Source organism: Melozone crissalis, unplaced genomic scaffold (assembly GCF_028551555.1).
Source record: "Melozone crissalis strain CALT ecotype California unplaced genomic scaffold, PUWL_Pcris_2 ptg000198l_1, whole genome shotgun sequence".
NCBI lineage: Eukaryota > Metazoa > Chordata > Aves > Passeriformes > Passerellidae > Melozone > Melozone crissalis.
This window is the reverse complement of record NW_026535962.1, coordinates 1,947,714-1,968,927: the sequence shown is the minus strand read 5'-3', so window position 1 is coordinate 1,968,927 and position 21,214 is coordinate 1,947,714. Positions and strand designations below refer to the sequence as shown.

General features: G+C 54.7%; 2 protein-coding genes across 2 annotated transcripts; one reads left to right on the top strand and one right to left on the bottom strand.

Moving 5' to 3' along the window:
- Positions 1–1,739: 1,739 nt before the first annotated feature.
- Positions 1,740–5,286, bottom strand: MLN (motilin). The gene is made up of 4 exons (XM_054294047.1): positions 5,167–5,286; positions 3,782–3,898; positions 2,560–2,662; positions 1,740–1,822 (listed from the first exon to the last, which is right to left on the bottom strand). The coding sequence occupies exons 1-4, from the start codon at positions 5,281–5,283 to the stop codon at positions 1,815–1,817; spliced, it is 345 nt and encodes a 114-aa protein (XP_054150022.1). The 5' UTR covers positions 5,284–5,286; the 3' UTR covers positions 1,740–1,814.
- An 11,271-nt stretch (positions 5,287–16,557) lies between these two features.
- On the top strand, positions 16,558–19,711 carry LOC128949187 (green-sensitive opsin). Its single transcript, XM_054294033.1, has 5 exons — positions 16,558–16,918; positions 18,526–18,694; positions 18,939–19,104; positions 19,209–19,448; positions 19,580–19,711. The coding sequence occupies exons 1-5, from the start codon at positions 16,558–16,560 to the stop codon at positions 19,709–19,711; spliced, it is 1,068 nt and encodes a 355-aa protein (XP_054150008.1).
- The last annotated feature ends 1,503 nt before the right edge of the window (positions 19,712–21,214 follow it).

Below are 21,214 nucleotides of genomic sequence, written 5' to 3'. Positions count from 1 at the left end.
AAGGGCACACTGAGGGGGACAGCTCTGGAGACAGTGGAGCTGATGGAGGGGGTTTGGGGGCAGTTTTCCCTTTGAGGGGGAATTCTCCTTTGTTTTCATGTGGCAGAATCAAACCGGGAGTAAAGGTTTGGGTGTCTCTGAAGTGACAAGGCAAGAGGTGCTCTCTGAAGAGGACAAGACTCTGACCATGCTGCACACTGGTGTAAATGTGGCACAGCTCCTCCTGTGATTGCCATGCCAGCTCTTCCGTGGATATCACCCCTCTGCAGATGGAGCTCCTGCAGCCCAGACTGCTCTCACTCCCAGCCTAATGGAATGTGTTATTTCCCATCTCCCTCCCACTCAGAGTCATTACAGAGCTTCCACAGCTCACACTGCCTCAGCATTACTGGGAGCTTCCTGGAGCTGATCAGTCCCTGGACAAGGAGCGTGCCTTTGGATCAAACATTAGAGCTGTAATCCACTGCACGCTGCCTGTTCCATTACCCATTGGGAGCTTTCTCCTCTCCCCAGGGCTGCTTGCAGCAGAGTGCTCCGAGGGGTGTTGTTCCAGCACAAACAGAGCTCTTGGAATGAGCTCAGCGAGAACAGAACTCCTGGTAGGTTGGGAGGATAAAATTGGATTGGAATTGGATATATTCACGTACATACCATTGATCTCATCCATCCGTACTTTACATATGTTGGATTTCCTGCTGCCAGCAGAGAGGAGTAGCTCTCAGATAAGCCAAAGGTATGGAAATGGAGAGCAGGATGTTCAAGTGGAATTAGGATTTCACCTTGGGGTGTGTTTGAGAGGCAGGAGAAAGGGCAGAGTGCAATTCCCTCACACTGTGCCTGGCACAGCTGCTCCTCACTGTGCTGGTGGATTTACAGCGCCAGGCTGACAGGAGGGGTTTGGGCACCGGGAGAGGCTGCCCATCAGGGCTCCTGCATTCTCCAGCAGTGTGGGAATGTGCCAGAGCACCCTTCTGGAGCAGGGAACTGAGTTAGGGACACACAGGTCCCCCCTTGTGTCACCAGTTCGGCCAGGAGGTCTGGTAAAGGTTTGCCTCGGTTTCCCTCATGGCTAAAAGGGAGGGATAAGACTTAATACCCCTCAAAGATTGATTCCTCAGGCTCTGACACACACTTTCACAGAATCCCAGAATCCTTGAGGTCAGAAAATCCCTCCAGGATCATTGAGTCCAACCTGTGCCCACCATGAGCCCTCAGTGCCACCTCCAGGTGCCACCTCCAGGGATGGGCACTCCAAACCCCCCTGGGCAGCCCCTTCCAGCCCTTTCCATGAGGAAATTCCTGCTGATGTCCAACCTGAGCCTCCCCAGCCCAGCCTGAGGCCGTTCCCTCTCCTCCTGTCCCTGTTCCCTGGGATAAGATCCCAAATCCCCCCCGGCTGTGCCCTCCTGGCAGGAGTTGTGCAGAGCCAGAAATTCCCCCTGAGCCTCCTTTGCTCCAGGCTGAGCCCCTGCCCAGCTCCCTCAGGACTCTCCAAACCCTTCCCAGCTCCCTCAGGACTCTCCAAACCCTTCCCAGCCCCCTCAGCTCCTCACAGGACTCTCAGAGCAGTGCTTAGAAAAATAGGGATGTTCCCCAGAACCTGGAGCCTTTCCTTTCTCCTTTTTCCCACACTGGGCACTCCTCATCTGTTAGAGAGGCTTGCAGGACAGAAGACACAAATCCTCCTTTTAATTACGTTGCACATTTATTATCTCACCTCAGATTTTGTTAATCTCTCTCACAAATTTCGTTTATATAAGTGGAGTCTTTCAGCTTGAGCAGCTCCATCACTCTCTCTTCTGATCCTGCAGATATCAGTCAGCTAAACAGAAAAGAGAGACAAGCACAAGTGTCCTTAAAGCTCTGGAAAGACTGAATGAATGCCAGATTTATGTGTTGTTTCCTCCTCCTCAGCTCCCCAGCTGAAAGCTCAGAGGCAAACTGGGGTGAGCACAGGCAGAGCAGAGCCCCCTTTCCTGGCCTTAAACATCCCAGAAAAGGCAAAGGCTCAGGGACAGCCTCATCCCACCACCCCTCAACCTGCATGCAGGAAGAGCAGCACAACAGCCTGCCCCTGGATATTTGCTGCTGCAATTCCCACACACGGTCTCCCAAAGGAAAAGGAGGATTTGCAGCAAATTGCAGTGTAATTAAGTGTCAGTGTTAAGCCCCCGTGCAGGCAGAGAGGTGTTCCGAGCTGGCTGCACATGCTGAGCTGCCTCGCAGGTACGGTTGCTGTTATAAGCTCTGCTGGAAATTGTTCCCTGGAGACTGAGGACTTTTTGGGAGGAGGAGGAGGAGCAGGGAGGTGGCAAACAGAGCTGCTGGGAAGGGTTGCGCTGCTGCTTCCAGTCAGTATCAGCTCTGGGCAGCACCTTAGGAAGGAAATAACCTTCCCAAAAGGGTGCACACGGGAGCGGTTGGGATCTGAGGGCGCCACAAAGTGAGCAAACACGACACAAAAACCCTCTGGGGAATATAAATATCTCTGTGCTGATGAGCTGGTGAGAAGAAGGAAAGGCAGAATTCCCAAGGCAGAAATCAACCCTCTGACAGTACCATCTGGGGTGTCCTGTAACAGCTCTGCCAGCAGTTTCTCCAGGACATCTTGGTATTTTTCCAGCTGCCTTGGGGTGAGCCAAGCTCTGACAGGAAGGGCTTGCTGTGGAGGAAACCAGAGAAGTCAGAACAAAAAGGTGAGGGGAGCAGAGGGAGGGAGGTTGGGGTGCTCTGACCCCACTTGGATCGAGTTAGTGGAGGGTTTAGGATTTGGAGGGAAGAGGATGAGCCTCATATGGGAAAAGCAACATTTGAAGGCAACACGCTCTTGAGTTGTTCAGAGCGCTGTTGCATAACCCGTGGGCTGGCTCAGAAATCCAGATAAAGGCACCTCCTGGCAGCAGGGATGCAAAGAAAATAATTTCTGAACCTTCTAATCCTCCACTGTGTGGCACATCGACCCTTCCAGCCGGAGCCTGTAGAGCTCCTGCCCTAGCAACAGCTGAGGACGAGCTGTGGTCCTGCTCCAGCCTGCTGGACTTGGAGCCAGCTGTGCCTGAAGCAAAGAGCTCTGTTCTGGTGCTGGCCAGCTCGGGGATGTGCTGGGGATTTCACACTTTGAACTGGGCATTTTGCTGTTCAAATCCTGTTACCGAATGCTGGTGCATCACGAGTGCAGGAGGAGTTGCACATTAAGCTGTGCCTTGGCCAAATTCCAGCCTGGCTGGTCCTGTTGTCTGTCCCACGGGGTCTGTCCCTGTTTGGGGGGATCTGCACCCTCCTCTTGCTGGCAGAGAATGGCTGAGCTCTCTGCAGGAATGGCTGCCCACACAGGAAAAAGTTTGCTGTGCTCAAATGGCAAAGCACAATTTTCAGACTTGGCTCACCAGGTAAGTCTGCCTTTGAGGGCTTAGCCTGGCACTTCAATCCCTAAAATTGCCCATTTTCTGCTCTGTGCACAGACTCAGAGCCCAAGTTTTTACATAAGGCCTCTCCAGTGCACAGAACTGTGGGGACAGAGGTGACACCAAGCAGGAGCTGAAGCAGAACTGGGAGTTCCTGCCTTGCACCTGGCTGGGCATCACTGCCTGGCAGAGACCTCAAGCTGTTCTCATCTCCCTCAGGGAGAGGCTGTTGGGTCTCAGGGGTGACCTGGCTGCTGAATGACCAAGATAATTTAGGGTGGAGCTAAAACTTCTCTCTGATGTAAGCAGGCAGAGGACATCTCTTGGACTCCTTGTCCCCTGCATGTCCTCATGGGCTTCTCAGAGGTTCCACATACCTGGAGGGTCTTGGCTGCATTGACATCCACACCAGATTGCTCAGAGAAACCTTCCTCCTCCAGCTGCTGCAGCGAGCTCAGGGATTTCTTCTGCCCTGCCTTGTTCCTCTCCTTTTCCTGCAGTTTTGGGGTGGAGAGCAGAGGGGGCAGTTGGTGATGCTGGGAGCAGCAGCAAAGCCACTCTGTGCTGTCCCAGCAGCCAGGAATCCACAGTGCTGGGCACAGAACCAGTGAGGTGGTGGAAGTGCCCATCAGCTGTGGCCTGAGTGACTTTTGGGGACTGAAATCCAGCAGTGCTGGGGGCGAGGTCCGGTTACGGGGCACGGTGTGAAGGTCTGCTGTAAACAGGAGCCACTTGTGGTGGGGGAACCCTGTCAGGAGGACATGGGAGCTGACAGCACTGGGACCTTTCCATGGGAGCTGACAGCACTGGGACCTTCCCCAGCTGCCCCAGAACCTGGCCAGGTCTGTGCTGGAGCACTGCAAGGAAACTGAGCCCAGCCATGCACGTGTAGAGCCCTGCATGTGCAGAGGTCACGTTTCCCCAGCCTTTCTGCGGGTCTGTAATGTCAGCCCATCCCCATTTATTTAGCTGCCTTCAGGACCCTCTGGGAAAAGCCAGAGGTGGTTTGGACTATGACAGACACACCAGGACACATCAAACGTGGCACAGGCCATGCTCAGTGTGAGTGTGTGAGCACAGGAGGGGCAGGGACAGATTTTGGGGGACACATTTCCCCTTTGTTCCTCCAGAAAACCCCAATCCCTGGCAGACACGGAGCTACAATGCTATGGGTCACAAACACAGCCCATGTGTGTCCCCATCCTCCCCCAGGACTTTGCAGAACGCCTGTGCTCCCCACAAACAGCCATTGTTACCCAGGGGGAGGTGTTGGGATTGGGATTTCTCCCGGCTTCCAGGGGCTCGGCAGTGCGGGGGAAGCTGGCTGGGGCTGCGTCTCAGAAGCTGCCGTCTCCGAGCCTGCCTGACACCTTTCAACGGTATTTGTTTCACTTCAAAAGGAAAAACGTTCTCTCGGCACGTCCCAGAGGTGACAACCAGCCGGGGGATGGTTAATTATTTGTTACAACAAAAGAGCCATCACTGAGCTGATGCAGCTGCTCTGGAAGAATTCCAGCACCAGCAAAGGGAAAGGACCCGCAGGGACTGCAGGTGACACCCCCACAGGTGTGGCTGACCTTTGGCAGGGGGGTCCAGGCTCTCCCTTTCTATCGCACACCTTAAAAATCCCCCCTGCCTCCCCCCAGAAGTGTGGATTTTGGGAGGAGGATATCACAGTGTCTCCTGTTGTTGGCGTGCACTGCAGTTTGGGGGATGAGGGCGGGAGAAACCTATCCCGGTTTATTCATTCCAGAGGGGTTACCTGCATTTTCTGGAAGTCACTCTGGGTGAAAAAGGGCATGAAGCCTTGGGTCTGCTCAGCCAGCACGGACAGCAGGGACACCAGCAGCAAACTGGCCACCACCTTCCTCGAAACCATCCTGAGAGCCTGGACAGCACAGGAAAGGAGACACCTGGGCAGGAGCGGAGAGGGAGGTGTGACAAAAACCTTTGGCTCTGCACCAGCCGCAACCCAGCCCACCTGAGGGATATTTACTCTTCCAGTTGCTCCTGAGCTGAGAACAGAAGTGCTTTGACTGAGAGTAGAAGTGCCTTGACTGACAATTCTCTTCTCAAAGCTGTTTGTGTAAACAGATTTGTTCTTGAGCAACATCTCCAGGGATTTCAAGCCCAGCCCTTCAGGACTGCTCAAGCCCCCCTGAGTTCTGGAGCCCCAGCCCTGCAGCTGTGTTGGTTTAAGACCTGAACACATCCAGAGCAAACCCATCAATCCCAGCATGGCAGACAGAGGTGCTGCAAAGAGAAAATCCTTCAAACAGCTGGTTTTAAATTTTTGTTTTGATTTTCCTCACCACTGAAAACCTTCCTGGGTGGACTGGATCTCTTAAGAAGCCTCATTGAGTGCAAGGGAAATGGGAAAGGCGTTTTCTGTCTGAGCCTGGAATAAAGGGCTTTAAAAACCACCTCTGAAGTGATCTAACTGTGACTTCACCTCAGGAAAGGACTTATGTAAACATTGAATGTTCTCTTTAAATATTAAAATATTCTCTCTGGACAGACTTAATGAAGTCTGGTCCTACAGCTTAACTTCTCCACCTGATTGGAGCCTGATCCTTAATTAGTTTCAGCAACCTCTTGGTTTGGACATTATTGAGAAGACATTGTTAAGTTAGATTTGACTCCTGAATTAGATTTCCCATAAATATCAGCTGGTATTGAACCAAGGGCCAGTGGAAGTTAATAAATATTCCCTTTCCATAGCACCTGTCAGTCACACCCTCTCCTGTCCCTTCCCTGGGCGCTGCACCGGTGCCATCTCCCCCTGCCCACCCAGACTGGGCCACCAGAGCCACCTCCTGCCCTGGCACATCCCAGGGTGTCCCAGCCCTGTTTCCTGCAGGGATCCAGGCAGGAATTCTCCAGCTCTGCCCTTGCGATGCAACCTCAGCAACATCAATCTTTGGTGCTTTTTCATTTGTTCTATCACTGCAGTAAATATATAAATAAATAAAATCCTGCTGAATACAAAGAAAATGCACCCAGTCACTTCCTTCATCTCTTCTTGGCTAATCCCTTTGGGAATTGATTCTCTCTCCCTCTTCTCCCAGAAAAAACACCCACACAGACCTCTCCACTGAGAAACAGCCCTGCCGAGAGCCCTGCCTTGCTTGGCAAGCAGGACCTGTATTCCAGCCCCAGGATCTCCAGCTCAGCACCTCTCCAGCAGACAGCACTTGGTGGATTTGCTTCCCAGCTCCACAGGGAAAAGCAAAAAGCAGGAGGATCCCGAGTTCAGCATCAGCACTGCAGGCACACAGGGCTGGGACACCCCTCAAAACCCGGACAAGTGCCAGCCTGGGGGCAGGAGGGGTGGGCAGCTGGCACAGTGACAGGACAGGATATTCACTACTGAGCTGTCTCCCCAAAAATCCAACCATTCCTGGCACTGGGACCTGTCTGAGAGTCATTTTCTGCCTGCTCAGAGAAGTTCCCAAGCTCAGAGGGCACCAGGGCTCCCCACAGCTCCTGGCAGTGCCCAGTGTCTGCCAGGTGCCCACAGGAGGCAGGAGCTGCTGGAATTGGTGCTCCTGAAATGGGGATGAAGGAAAAGCACCTTCCCCATTGTTTCAGCATCAATTTTGTTCCCTCCTCCTCCTCTGCTGTGGCCAAGAGGTGCCCAGACCTACCTGGGGGTGCAGCCACGGGACGCTGGAGGTCGGAGCTCTTCTCCCTCCTGTCACACCTGGGTGCTCCTGCTGCTTCTCCTCCCTTTATAAACCCATGCAGGCACTGCAGGCACTCACCTGTGACCCTGTCCAGCTGCCTGGCCTGCATGGAAACGCCTTTCCCAGGCAGGGAATGTTATCTGCGCTGGAGGTTTCTGAGTGTCTCGTTTCCAGGCAGATCCCCTCTGCTCCCTGCCCACGTTCTGCAGCTGTTCCTGGTGGTCCCACAGCTGAGACAGATCAGCTGCTGCCTCAGTTTCTCCATCTCTAGAGAAATTCCTCTCTCCTGACTTCTGTTTCTAGACACTGAGCCTGCAGAATGAGTATTTTAGGTGGTGAATGTCCCAGCACTACAATGACACCTGTGTCAATTATATTTCTACTGTAATTGCAAATCACAATAATGTCAAAATTGCCACTTGAAGTCTTCAAGTGGCCCCTTCTCCCATCCTCACTGAGCCTGGCACACTGATCCCCCTCGGGAACACAAATCCTGCACTGTCATCCCTCTCCAGACAAACGAGGTGTGAGAGAGGGAGGGAATTGTGCAAGAACTCATCCACGCTCTCCCAGGACCATCAGCCAGGAGCTGGTGCCAGAGGGTTTGGGATCAGGCCAGGCACATCCTGGAGCTGCTCCTGGGGGAGTCTGGGAGCAGCCAGGCGAGGAGCAGGAGGGAAAAACGAGCTGGGAATCCATGAAATCCTCCTGCATCCAGGGGCTCCATGGGCTGGGAGAGTGGGGAGCATTCCTGCCTGCCCGGGGAGGGATATTGGGAACGGCCATTGCCCAGCCGGGAATGGCATTTGTCACCTGGGAATGGCATTTGTCACCAGGGAATGGCATTTGTCACCTGGGAATGCCCTTTGTCGCTTGGGAATGCTCTTTGTCACCTGGGAATGGCATTCTCACCTGGGAATGCCATTTGTCACCTGGGAATGCCCTTTGTCACCTGGGAATGCTGTTTGTCACCTGGGAATGCCCTTTGTCACCAGGGAAGGGCATTTGTCACCTGGCCCCATCGCAGGCAGTCAATAGGACGCGGGCACACCAGGTGTCACAGGGAGCTGCTGCTGTCCCAGCCGTCAATAACGCTCGATTTGGGACACAGCCCTCCTGACAAACCTCGTGTCCGGCACTCAGGTGCTTCCCGGATCCCTGGGCATCCTCCCCAGCTTATCACAAAGCTCCCAGAGGCTCCAGCTCAGCTTTGCTCCCTGGAAACCTCCCTGGGAATGTGGCTGGGGGTGATGGAAAGGATGTCACCCACACAGTGTGGGGTGACACCTCCCTTCCCTAAACAATTTGCACAAACCCCACCCCATTCCCGTTTGAATTGACTTTTCCAGTCCTTTTCTTCACGTGGTTGTGATGGATGCAGCTGAAGAGTCAGCAGATGGTGCTGGGAAGTGACAAATGAGTTACCAAGAAAGGTCACTTCTCCCAAGCACTGAACTTCCCCGTGTCTTGTCCCTCTGTCCCTCCAAGACGCGTCCGTCTGGCCGCTTTCCATCCCTCTGGGATGGAGCCTGGGGAAGGACAACCTTCCAAATCAAACAGAGGGATGGAAATTAATCATATCTGTATTAGCTGCATGCAGCCTGCCAGCTTCACCTCTTAATTATGCAAGAGCGCTCCGACAGGAAGGAATCGTGGAGCTGAAAATAAAGGATCTGACTCCAGGTCTGGGAGTGCCAGGGCAGGTGGGAGCAACAGGCACCTCCTGCCTCTGGCTCGGCCCAGTCCATAAATGCAGCTTTTGGCACATCCTGGCTGCAAAACAAGGATAAATGAAAATAAAGAATCCCAGCTGGAGGCCTCCCTGCCAGCTCTGTAATTCCAGAATTCCATCCTGCTGCATCCCTGGCACAGTTTGCAACCTGCAGCCCCCAAAACTCCCCTTTGGGCTGCGGTGCCAAGTGGCAGCAGAGGTTAGAGGCAGCAGAAACACGATGTGCAGGATGGGTTTGAGTGCAGTTCTGCTTGTTCTGAAAGTTAAACGTTTGGCATAACTGGGAGTCGTTTTCCCAGGAAACTGGCAGTGCAGTGCAGTCCACTGGGCCTGGCAGCAGTGGCAGTGCCAAGGAACAAGGGGCAGAACGAGCTGTCTGTGCCAGCAGCACACCCAAACCTCTCTGGAAACCAGCTCTGAGGTGACCTGTGCACCCCAAAACTGGGGAAATGCTGCCTGTTGCCTCAGCTTTCCATGAAAGAACAAAAGAGGGGGGAAATGGTTTTCTGGACAGAGCCTGGGTGGATTTGGCTTCTCTACAAGGGCTGGAGGGGACAGGCACTGACCAAAACCATAACAATCCTCTTTGACTGGGATAAAAAAAAAAATTTAAAAATATCTTTTTCTAATAAAATAAACGTCTGGGCTTATAAAAACTTTCTCTCCTCTCAAATAAGGAAAGAAATAAACAGGAGAAAAATGTTTCATTGCCTGGTTTCTCTACATTTTTGGTCACTCCTTTGCCACCCTCTCCCCGATGTGGAAGGAGTGAAGAGAGAAGGGAGAGGAGGTGAGAAAACACCATGGATGCAGCTCAGCTGTTCCCATTTTGGTTTTCAAATCCGAGCCACCCGGTTTTCACTTGAGGGATCAGGAATATTTTTAGGAATGGTACAAAATGCAGCCTCACACCCAGGGAGGGGATGTGACTGGTTTGTCCCTTGGGGCTGGGTGACATCCCTGGGCACCCCACTGTTCTTTTGGGGTGCTGTGACCCCAGGCAGGCGATGGGAGAGCTCAGAGCCAGGGAAATCACTCAGATTTCAGCCAAAGAGATCCCTGCCCTGCTCCCAGGGGATATTTATTCACTTTGGTGAGGAGGAATTCAGCTTTTCCACACTCCAGGCACTCTCTGACCTTTCATTGCCTCATTCCCTCCTTCCCCTGCCCTGTTCCCATGTCCAACACCAGTAGCTCAGGTTGAGCTCTGCAAGCACCACCACCAAGGCACCAGAAAAACCCCCAGATGGTTTTGGGGGGCTTTTGAGGGGAAAAGGGGCAAGGAAAACAACTGGAGGAGGAGAAAAGGAGGGAAAGAAAGAAGAGGAGCAGAAAGAATGGCAGGGAAAACAATTGGAGGGAAAGAAAAGGAGGGGGGAAAAAGAGAGGGAAAGAAGACCAGGGAAAACAAGCAGGGGGTGGATAAAAGGAGGGAAAGAAACAGAAGAAGGGGGAAAGAGCAGGGAAAACAAGCAGAAGGAAGAAGAGGAGGAAAAGAAAGAAAAGAGGATGGAAAGAAGAGCAGGGAAAACAATTGGGGGGGAGAATTAAAGGATGGGAAGAAAGAAAAGGGGAGACAGAAGGGGTTCAACATTGTTGTGCTCAGCAGTGCCAGCTGCCAGCAGATTTCCCAAGACTGGATGATGCCAAATTCCCAGGATTTATTGCTGCTCTCACTGGACTCTCCCTGCTCATCCCAGCACCTCTCAGCAATCAGTGGCCATTTATCTGCCACAGAGGAGAAGCGTTCTGGCTCTCAAGGCACCAATTCATCCTGGGAGGAACAAGGAGGCAGAACTCAGGGTGAAAAAGAGCCTCATGTGGCAGGTCAGTGAGCTCCTGGGCGAGGAATCCCAGGAGAGGCTGGGAGAGGAGCAGCAGCACATCCATCCCAGCTGGGATGTGGCAAAAACAGAATGGAGAATTGTGACAGCAGCAGAAAGATCTGCAGAGCCTCGGGGCCTGTGCAGCCAGGCCTGATCCCAGCACAGGGTTCACTTTTGATAAAATGCCCCTTTAATCCGTGGATGTTTTGCTTCGGCGCGGAATAGCAACCTCAGCGAAAGCCTCTCAACCACAAAGGCTTTAGAGGGCTGAACAGTAAAGATTGGGAATTAAGAAGAATAAATATTAATGAAAGGGGTGGGAAAATGCATCATTTCTCCAGACAACCCTGCCTGTGTTCCCCTGCACGGGGCTGTTGGGTTTATTGTTCCCTGGAGCAGGAGCTGCACGTGCTGGGATGGAGCCACACAGAGCCTGGAGAGAGCCCACAGCCCATGGGAGAGGGAAAATGGAGCAGATTGCCCAAAAAAAGGGTCAATATGGGATTCAACATGCAGCAAACCCTGCGCTGCTGTCAGTGGCTGTGGGTCAAGCACAGCCAGAGCCAGAGCTGTTACATAAAGGGATGGGAGCAGCCCAGCCTGGGCTGGATGGAGGAAATGAATCCAATTACAGGATGAAGGGCACAGGGAGAGGATGGACACATTTGGTCTGGAGCAAATCCCTGAAAGGCTTTAAAGCAGGGACAGCAAGAATGAATCATGGTAATCAATAGTGCAGGACACGCAGCCACCACCGAGAGGAGTTGGAATGGGGCAGGAGGCAAGAATGGGGCTCTGCACCTGGCTGGGTGACAAACACTGCCAGGATGTGGATCTTCTGGGAGCTGGGACACCAGTTTGGCTGTTCCTGGGGATGTTGGGGCGAGGAGCCAGCCCAGCCAGGCAGCAGGGAACAGCCCTGCTGGAAAGAGGAAACAAGCAGGCAACCCCCAAATTTCCTCCGTGCTGATTCCCATAAGATTATAACCCAGCTGCCCGTGTCACAGCAGGCTCCAGGCTTCCACTGAGAAAACTAAGGGCTTGTATTAGAAAGAAAAAAAAAAATAAATTGACCCAGTTATGACAAAACGAAGCAGCACGTTCACAGCATCGCTGTGGAAACCCATGAGCAGCCACAACAAGGCCCTCGGGAGTAACAGGATTCCACTTCAAATGAGATTTACAAATTAAAAATAAAAGAGCTGGATTATTTCTGTGTGCCTGATCCCCATTTCCTGGCTGCCCAGCCACCCTCAAGTGGACACTGCAGGGTGGGGTAGGGTGCCATGGACACACAAACCTCGGGAATTTGGGAAAATCCTTTCCTTTGCCTCTCTGACCTTGCAGTCAAGCACCTGCCCCATGTCAGGCAAAGGAGGAGAGCTGGACAGAGATTCCTGGTAACTCCCTCTGGTAACTCCCTCAGAGACCCCAGAAACCAGACCAAAATCCAGACTGGTTCCAGTTTGCCAGGCAGGGAGATCAGAGCAGCGTTTTTGCCGTTGCTCTTGGCTGAGCACAACTCGCTCTGGGTGCAGCCTCGGGAGCTCTGCTGGAGCTGCTGGGATTTGCCAGAGCTGCTGGAGCTGATGGAATCTTCCCAAGCTTCTGGGATCTGCCAGGATGTCCTGGAGGTCCCAGGATCTGCCGGAGCTGCTGAGATCTGCTGGAATTGCAGGGATCTGCCAGGATCCGATGGAGCTGTCGGGATCTGCCAGAGCTCTGGGATCTGATGGAGCTGCAGGGATCTGATGGATCTGCCGGGATCTGATGGAGCTGCAGGGATCTGATGGAGCTGTCGGGATCTGATGGAGCTGCTGGGATCTAATAGAGCTGCCAGGGATCTGATGGAGCTGCCAGGATCTCATGGAGCTGCAGGGATCTGATGGCTGTGCCAGCTGCACCTCACTACAGGGCTGGGGGAATGTCTTGCACACCTGCCCACTCTGCCACAGCCCCGGGTTGTCACCGAGGGAGAAGTGTTGACAGCACCACACGGAGCGGAGCAGGCTCGCAGCTGAGCCGGGATTGCTCAGCTCCTTGGCAGGGAAATGACAGGGCCCAAAGAGCGCCTGTCTCTCCCAGGAAATCCTGCAGTGCTTGAGGAGACATTACCTGGATCAGCAGCGGGAGGAAAAGGCTGGGAGCTGACAGAGCGTGAAGAGGTTGGCGTGGGGGAGCTCTCCCCACATCCCAGCTGCTTTATGGCTTGGGGGGAGAGCCTGAGCAGGAGGGAGATGGAGAACCTGCATGGAAAATGGGAGCTGGGGTCCCTCCTGCTCAAATTTTGTGCATGAAAGACAAAACACAGCCTGCTGTGCACTCTTATTTTTTGGGTCAAAAGCAAGGTCACCTCCCTGTCCACCCCCAGCCCCTGCCCTGGGTACCACAGAGCCACCAGCCATGGCCAGGTAATCCCTGCTGGGGGAGGGCCGGCCCAGAGAACCCAATTGTAAATACATCAGTGTCCTCCTTCTTCCTGCCGCACGTTTAAATCTATTTGATCCACTCTAATGGATTGATCTACAAGTTTGTGCACACACATCCTGCTTTGGACGGGCGGCTGGCAGCGCCTCGCCCATCACGGCCTGTCAGCTCCACTCAGCCTCATCTCGAGCGCAGAGCGAATCCAATTACAGGATAAAGGGTTTTCTTCCCCTCCATATGGTCTCTATAACGCTGGGGCTTTATCTTGCCTTAACCCCTTTCCTGGCGAGGGAGCTCCCAAGCCCGGCCTAAGCGGCTCAGCGCCGCGGCCCTGGGTGGCTGCTATGTGATACGGGAAATGGGGTCTTCCCAGGGCACCCAGAGGCACATTCCCCCCTCTTTTCCTGCCCACTGGGGAGGAATGAGCCCCCAGGGAAGGGAGATTCAGGGCAGCACTGCTTATAAAAGCAGCCAGAATGAGCCCAGCCATGCAGAGCTGTGCTCACAGCCAGGGTTCGCGGGGCTGTGCGTCAGCCCAGCACCAGGAGCTCAGCACAGATGTTCCCTTCATGACTGATTGGTTGTGCTCCTGCATTTCCCTCCACCTTGCTCTGCCAGGTGTCACCTGGGTGGCAAGTGGCTCCTGTGCCCAGCAGGGTTGGGGATGGGCACCACAAAAGGCTCCAGGAGCCCCCCTCCCCTGTGTGAGCTGTGCCTGTCTCTGAACCCTGTGAACCAGGCGTGTCGGCTCTGTGCAAGCTGGTTATTTGATTATAATTATCATCCCTTGCTTTACACAGGACATGAAAGCGCAGAGCAGCTCCGGGCCCCGTCACGCCGCGCGCCAACAAACAATGAGCGAGAGACAATCCCTGCTCAAAGCAGGCAAACCTGCAAGGGGCAGGAAAAGCCTTTTCTTGAGGACAAACACAGAGCAGCAAAGCTCTCCTCCCGCATTAGGCAGGGCCTGGAATTCGCTGCTGTCGTAGAGTCAGCACAGAAAACAACCGGGAGCTCTCCTGGAGAGAGAGCAGCTCATAAACTTTCCCTGCTTAGAGATAGCAAATTAAAGCCATCTCTGTGACAGGGCTGCAGCAGGAGCTGAGGTTGCATTCAGGACACGTCCTGGAGGGACCAGGCGCTCTCAGTGGTGTCATTTCCCTGCTCTGGGTTTACTCGAGGCCTTGGCCATTGCTCCGGCTGTGCTGACCTGCCCAGAGCTCTAAATCCTCCAGCCTTGGGGCAGTGACCCCAGGGGACAGGTCTGTGAGGACAGCTGGGAGGGGACAGCCCTCTTACAAAGCACAGGTGGCTCAGGCTTACCTGCTCCACAGGCAGCTCCCAAAAATGGGAAGGGCATGATCCAGGTCGGTTCAAACCCTCTCAGCCCAGTTGTCCCTTTGAAAGGTGTCTGGGGGCCACTCATGAATCCAAATCTCCTCCTCACTCAGCTGCCAGGTGACTGGAGAGGATCTGCTGAGCCAGGAAAGGTCCCTCTCCCAAAAAGTGCAGCTGAGTGTTCCCCCAGCATCCAGACTCAGTGTCCCTGTTCCCCCACAGCTTCCTTGGCACCCCTCTTGACTTTAGAAGAGGGCAGGACACCCCAAAGGGTGCCAGGAAGGGATGGGAGGTGACAATCAACTTTCCCATGGGGTACCTCTGTCCAGATGCAAAGCCTTGGAGAAGCTCCAGAACTTTGGGATGCTGCTGGCACTGGCAGTGAGGTCCAATTGTTTTTGAAGTGAAATCTTGGAGCTGAAGATTTGCTTTCTCTTTTGAAGGTGGGCCACCACAGTGACATATTGGAGCTGGAGAGAGTTGCTTTTTCCCATGGGAACTGGGAAGTCCACACTGGAATTGGGATGGATGCACAGCTGGTTTTGTGGATTAGAATTTCTGGGACCTCCTTTGATATTCAACTCATTCTGCAACAACATGCCAAATTTTTGTACAAATGTTTTGAGCTTGACTATGGCCAGGAGAGGCAGGAAATTCCTCCAGGCAAAGCTCTGTGAGAAGCAGGGCCATGGGACTCCTCCACTTTCCCCTCATCCCCTCTAGGAAGACCTGGACCAGGAATTTGGTGCCTGGTGGTTTCACAGTGCGACGATTCCAAGAGGCACATCCATCCCGTGAGGAACCCTCATCCCAGGGCACCTGAGGCTGGCCTGACCCACTTCCCTGCACCACGTCCTACTTCTGCACCCACTGGGTCAGGAATTAGGACACCATCCATGCCAACACCCCCTTAGCCTTCCGCTCCAGCTCCAGGCGTGCAGGAGCCCTCATTCATCCATGACTTTTTCCATGGGCTGTGCCTTGAGGAGGAGCCCCAGCTTACCTCGTTATCCGATCAGCTCCCTTAACCCCCCACGTCCCCAGGATTAAGGGAAGAGCTGCCCTAAGGCGCCTTAGGCAGCTCCCCTGGAGAAGGAGCCCCCATGACCCAGAAGGAAGAAATGGGGAAGAAGAACTTGGATGAGATGGAGCTTTGGCACGGGCCCTGGGGATCCCACACTCCGTGCTGGGAGCCTGGGAAGAGCTCCCTTCCATCCCTCTGGCTCTCCCAGGCTGTGCTGGTCTCTCTGCAAAGAGTTCAGGACATCTTTGCTCTCCTTTGCCCCGTGGCACAACCAGGGATGTGATCAGGGTCACACAACCAAGAGCTCTGCCCCAAAATGCTACATTTACCAAAAAATTACCAACTGCATTACCTTTGGGATGGGAAGTGGCTTCCCCTCCTACCTTTGCCCAGCTCCAGGCCCTTGGCTGTGTCAGCAGAGCCCGGATTTGGGATGCAGACCCCAGCAGTCCCCACACTGAGCCAAGCACCTGAAACAGAGCCCAGCCAACAGCTCAGACCCACAAAGCTCAGTCCAGTCTTCCCCCAGTGACCTGCCCAAGGTCAGTGGGGCAGAGCTGGCCACTCCCCAGTCCCCAGGTGGTTTCACAGGGTCCTTCAGCCGCCCAGGGACGCCCCAAACCTGTGACACACTGTAGACCCCAGAACAGCCCATTTTCACATCGGCCCCTCCCAAACTCCCCACTGCTCCTCCCACCTTTGCCCCTCTTCCCAAGCGCTCCCCACCCCATCCCTTCCTGCCCCCAACACCTTAAACAACATTAAACACTTAATGGCAATTAATACTCTTTAATGCAGGTTTTGGGGCCAACTGGCTGCTTAGAGGGTGCTTAAACCATCAGCCCCTCTCAATCCCGTTGCCCTTGTCATACAAAGTTAGCCGAGCCCCTCGTCAGCCTTCCCCTCCCGGAGGGTATAAAACCACCCTGGGGCGCGGCACCGCCAGCCCCCGGCGCGGCACAGGGCAGGGCTCCATCCCCTCACCTTCTGCTGCTCCTCGTAATTCATCCATTTTTTGGGTCGGAGGGGAACCCTCTCAAGGGGGTGGGGCTTCCCTTTTTTAATTAATCAGGGTCGGAACTCAATTCATTGCAGAAAATCCCTCCGTAGCCAGGGCAGCATGAACGGGACGGAGGGGATCAATTTTTACGTGCCTATGTCCAACAAGACCGGGGTGGTGCGGAGCCCCTTCGAGTACCCGCAGTACTACCTGGCCGAGCCCTGGAAATACCGCCTCGTGTGCTGCTACATCTTCTTCCTCATCTCCACCGGCTTCCCCATCAACTTCCTCACCCTCCTGGTCACCTTCAAGCACAAGAAGCTCCGGCAGCCCCTCAACTACATCCTGGTCAACCTGGCGGTGGCTGACCTGTGCATGGCCTGCTTTGGTTTCACCGTCACCTTCTACACCGCCTGGAACGGCTACTTCGTGTTCGGCCCCATTGGCTGTGCCGTGGAGGGATTCTTTGCCACGCTGGGAGGTAAGGGATGGGCATGGGGGATTGGGGGTTCCTTCTCCAGGGCTTTGGGAGTCTGGTTCCATCCTTCATGGCACTGTTGGGATGTGCAGAGTTGTTCCTCCATGTGTGGGGCGAGCCCTGCGCTTAAAATGGGGGAGGAAAAGAGATTTCTGTGGGTTTGACCTTGATCGCAAGGAGCCTCCATGGCATGGGGCAGGGAGAGGAAGCCTGGGAAGGGATCCTTGTTTGTAGGATCCAGTCTGGGGTCACCTGGCCCTGCTGGTCACAAGGTGGTTACCAGAGACCTGCCAGGGATGACCACGGCGTGTTCCAAATCAACGCCAAGCAGCTCAGACCAACAACAGCCTTGGACTTGATCGCCTTACAGGTCTTTTCCCAACCTTCACGATTCCATTATTATTCCTTAACCCAAAGGCTTCCCTTTTTGGGGAAATGGAGGGTTTAGAAGGGGAGGAGAAATCCCTCAGGAAGGGGACCCCATGGAAGAGCTAGAGAGGTGTGGAGAGATGAGAGGGCTCACAGCTTATCCAGGGGCAAACGGAAGGTGAGGAGGATCCAGGGCAGTTCCCAGGCTCCTCAAGGATGGCTCAGCTCTGTCCCAGCTGCACCAGATTTGAGTGCCCTTGGGATTTTCCTTGAGGCGTTTCTCAGGGACACACACGAGTGCTGCCAACACTTGGCCCTGCAGAAAAACAGGGAGAATTCACTCGGCAGCCGAGCCCACGCAGCCAGCCCTGCCCACGCCACACCTCGTGATGGATCTGACAGCCACCAGTCCTTGTTGGAGACACCCAGAGCCACCACGGGGACTTTGCTTTCCTTCCCCTAAACTGTGCCATTTCCCACAGTGATGCTGCTCTGAAAATACACATTTTAAAAACACGGATATTCTGCCAAAGGCACAGCTGAATGTCCTGATCCAATGCAAGGAGCAAGGAAAGGCTTGGTTTTGGGGTCGGAAGATCCCAAAGTCTGCTCCATCCCTGCTCAGTGAGCCTTGGGCCTCGTTATTTTGCCTTTCCAATGTTTGTAACTCTCAGAGGAGGAGGAGGAGGTTCCTGTTCCCAGGGAAGGAAGTTGGCTGGGAAGCAGCGGGCTGTGCGAGCAGCAGGTCCCCAGCGAATCCCAGCACAGGGTGTCGTTATCAGCAGCTTATCACAGCTGGGGGCATTAGCAGGCTTACAGCACCGACTAAACGCTCCCAAATCCCCTGAAGTTTAATTATCCCTCATAAATACATGTGCACGTTTCCCACCCACACAGTCCCCCCCTCCCCGCGCCTCCCCCAATCCAGCGCCAGCAGAAGGCTCGTGAAATGCACAATTTAAAGGAATCAACAGGTTTGGAGGCATCTGGCAGCATTGCCAAGAACTGTGCTTCCCCACACCCAGGTGGGATTCGCTCCCTTGATTCTTAATTTATTAAAACCCCTCCGCCCCCAGCATCCCCTCTGCACGTTATGGGTGGAGGATTCCCAATTTCCTAGCCGGATGCTGCTTATCGCACGCTGATCCCCAGTTCCCCTGCTCTCCTCTGGAAGCACCAAGGGAAGGTGGAGCCCAGAGGGGCTCTGACCACTCCGTGGGCTCTCCCTCTCCTCCCTGCAGGCCAGGTCGCCCTGTGGTCCCTGGTTGTCCTGGCCATCGAGCGCTACATCGTCATCTGCAAGCCCATGGGCAACTTCCGCTTCTCCGCCAGCCACGCCATGATGGGCATCGCCTTCACCTGGGTCATGGCCATTTCCTGCGCCGCCCCGCCGCTCTTCGGCTGGTCCAGGTGAGCCCCAGGATCCCCAGCAGCTCCTGGATCCCTGCAGGGAGAGCAGGGGGCTCCAGCAGGGAAGTGCTTGGCCTTGGAGGAGGGAAATGAATGTCCCGTTCTCATGGGAGGGAGTGTCACAGCAAGCTGACACTGCGAGCACCCAAACCACCTGTACCACCCTCCCAGCATCCCCCATCCTCAGGGAATTGTTGCCCCCAGGGAGGGTCCTGGAGCAGATTCCCACCTTTCTCCCTGCCAGGTACATCCCGGAGGGGATGCAGTGCTCCTGTGGGCCCGACTACTACACCCACAACCCCGACTTCCACAACGAGTCCTACGTGCTCTACATGTTCGTCATCCACTTCATCATCCCCGTCGTCATCATCTTCTTCTCCTACGGGCGCCTCGTTTGCAAAGTCCGCGAGGTAACGGCCGGAGGGGACTGAGGGGACAGAGGGGTGGCTCAGGCGGGATTGGGGGACGCAAGTTGGGGTGCAGAGCTGCCCCTCACCACCCTCTGTGCGCACAGGCAGCTGCCCAGCAGCAGGAATCGGCCACGACCCAGAAGGCGGAGAAGGAGGTGACGCGGATGGTGATCCTGATGGTGCTGGGCTTCATGCTGGCCTGGACGCCCTACGCCGTGGTGGCGTTCTGGATCTTCACCAACAAGGGCGCCGACTTCACGGCCACGCTGATGGCAGTGCCTGCCTTCTTCTCCAAGAGCTCCTCCCTCTACAACCCCATCATCTACGTGCTCATGAACAAACAGGTGAGACACCCACATCTGGGGGCTCCAAGGGCACGTTGCTCCTTCCCAGAAGGATCTCAGTCCATCCTGGTCCTGCGGCACGTCCCTCCTTGCCCCCAGTGCCACCATTGTCCTTTCTCTCCCCTCCCCAGTTCCGTAACTGCATGATCACCACAATCTGCTGCGGCAAGAACCCCTTCGGGGATGAAGAGACCTCCTCCACCGTATCCCAGAGCAAGACCGAGGTCTCCTCCGTCTCCTCCAGCCAAGTATCACCTGCATAGAGCATGGACAGTTTGAACTGGGGTGACCTGCCGAGCTCGGGGACCCCGACAGACGCCCCCCAGCCATCCCCTCGTGCCCCGGCCCCCTCCCCTGCAGGGGAATTTGGCTGTGCCCGTCCTGTCCTGCCATAGCAGTGCAGACCCCACCCCACACATCCACGAGGCACTCTGAGCTCTGCCAGAGTGCTCCCACTCTGAGGTGCCCCCAGGAGCACGTCACCTCTGGGGGACTGTCCCTACCTGTCCCCATCGAGTCTGAACAGCAGTGGTTGGTGGGGACCCCAAACCTTTTCCTGCCTGAGTCCTGGTCCCATCCAGCATCACCCTTCCCTGGGTGCCAGGAGCATCACAGGAGCACCCAGGCCTCATTTGCAAAAATCTAACTATTCTGGCAAAGCCCCAGGAGCAGGACCCGTGGCTGGGGTGGCCCCAGCTGCCCCTCACCATGGCCTGAGCCTGGGGCTCTCTGAGCCACGCTCCCGCCGGGATTCCCAGAGGAATCGATTCCTGCAGCCTCTATAAATCAATATAACAAACGGAGCCACGAGCGGGCTCTGCCTCCAGCCCAGCTCCCTCTATCCCCAAGACAACATTGTAGATACATTTTTTTTTGTCTTGGAACCTGTAAATATTTGCTCATGTCCTTTGAAATCTCTATCCCTCTCAGCCCTTTCCTTTCTCCTCCTGTTGCCCACTCCAAAGCAGAGAAATTCCCCTTCCAGCTCTGCTCTGGCTAGACAGGCACGGCCAACCTTGGAGGGTGGGGCCGGGACCCGAGCTCTTTCCTGTACATATTTTATAAATAAATCATCTCATGTCAGCACAAGGACGTCTGCAGTCAAGGAGTAGGGGTTTAAAAAATTAAGAAATAAACAGAAGAAGCACAGAGAAAAACACAGATGCTCAGTCCTTGTCCTTTCTCTTGGGCTGTGGGGACAAGATGCTGGTGGCCAGCTGGGGGAACACAAGACACAAACCTGCAGCTGTCCCAAAAGCCATGGGAGGGGGAATCTGTGGGTGACACCATCCCCACAAGGTGGCAGCCCCATTAGCTGGAGCACCAAAGGTGTTTAGAGGCAAAAAGAGACACACAGGGCACAGCCCTCGCTGCCCAGCTAGGGGTTTTGTACTTTGATATTTAAGATTTCCCCATGTAGCCTTAAATAAAGCTTCAGCTGAGAGCTCCTTGCAGAGTTCAAATTCTCCTCCTTGTGGGGCCCTTCCAGGCAGTGTTGTGACAGAATTGGAAGAATCAGGGAAAAGTTGTTCCCTGTGTCAGTGAATTCATTCAGGAGCGGCTGCAGAGCGATCCCAGTGCCAGAACCTCGCCCTCCTCCCCTCCCTGCCCAGCTCACACTTCCCCTCTCCGGTGTTTTTCCTCCTTTTTGCGTCCAAAGCCACCAAAACCAGCAGGACGGCCCAGGCTCATCCCTGGCAGGGATAAGAAGCATTTTTGCCCCCAAACACCAGGCCTGGGAAGGGAAGGATGCAGCCCCAGCCCCT

Coding starts and splice junctions, on each gene's coding strand:
- MLN (XM_054294047.1), bottom strand. CDS start 5,283: ATGGTTTCGAGGAAGGTGGTGGCCAGTTTGCTGCTGGTGTCCCTGCTG. Junction 3,899..5,166: donor GTGACTTCCAGAAAATGCAG/GTAACCCCTCTG, acceptor CCAAAACTGCAG/GAAAAGGAGAGGAACAAGGC. Junction 2,663..3,781: donor ATGCAGCCAAGACCCTCCAG/GTATGTGGAACC, acceptor TTTCCTCCACAG/CAAGCCCTTCCTGTCAGAGC.
- LOC128949187 (XM_054294033.1), top strand. CDS start 16,558: ATGAACGGGACGGAGGGGATCAATTTTTACGTGCCTATGTCCAACAAG. Junction 16,919..18,525: donor ATTCTTTGCCACGCTGGGAG/GTAAGGGATGGG, acceptor TCCTCCCTGCAG/GCCAGGTCGCCCTGTGGTCC. Junction 18,695..18,938: donor CCGCTCTTCGGCTGGTCCAG/GTGAGCCCCAGG, acceptor TCTCCCTGCCAG/GTACATCCCGGAGGGGATGC.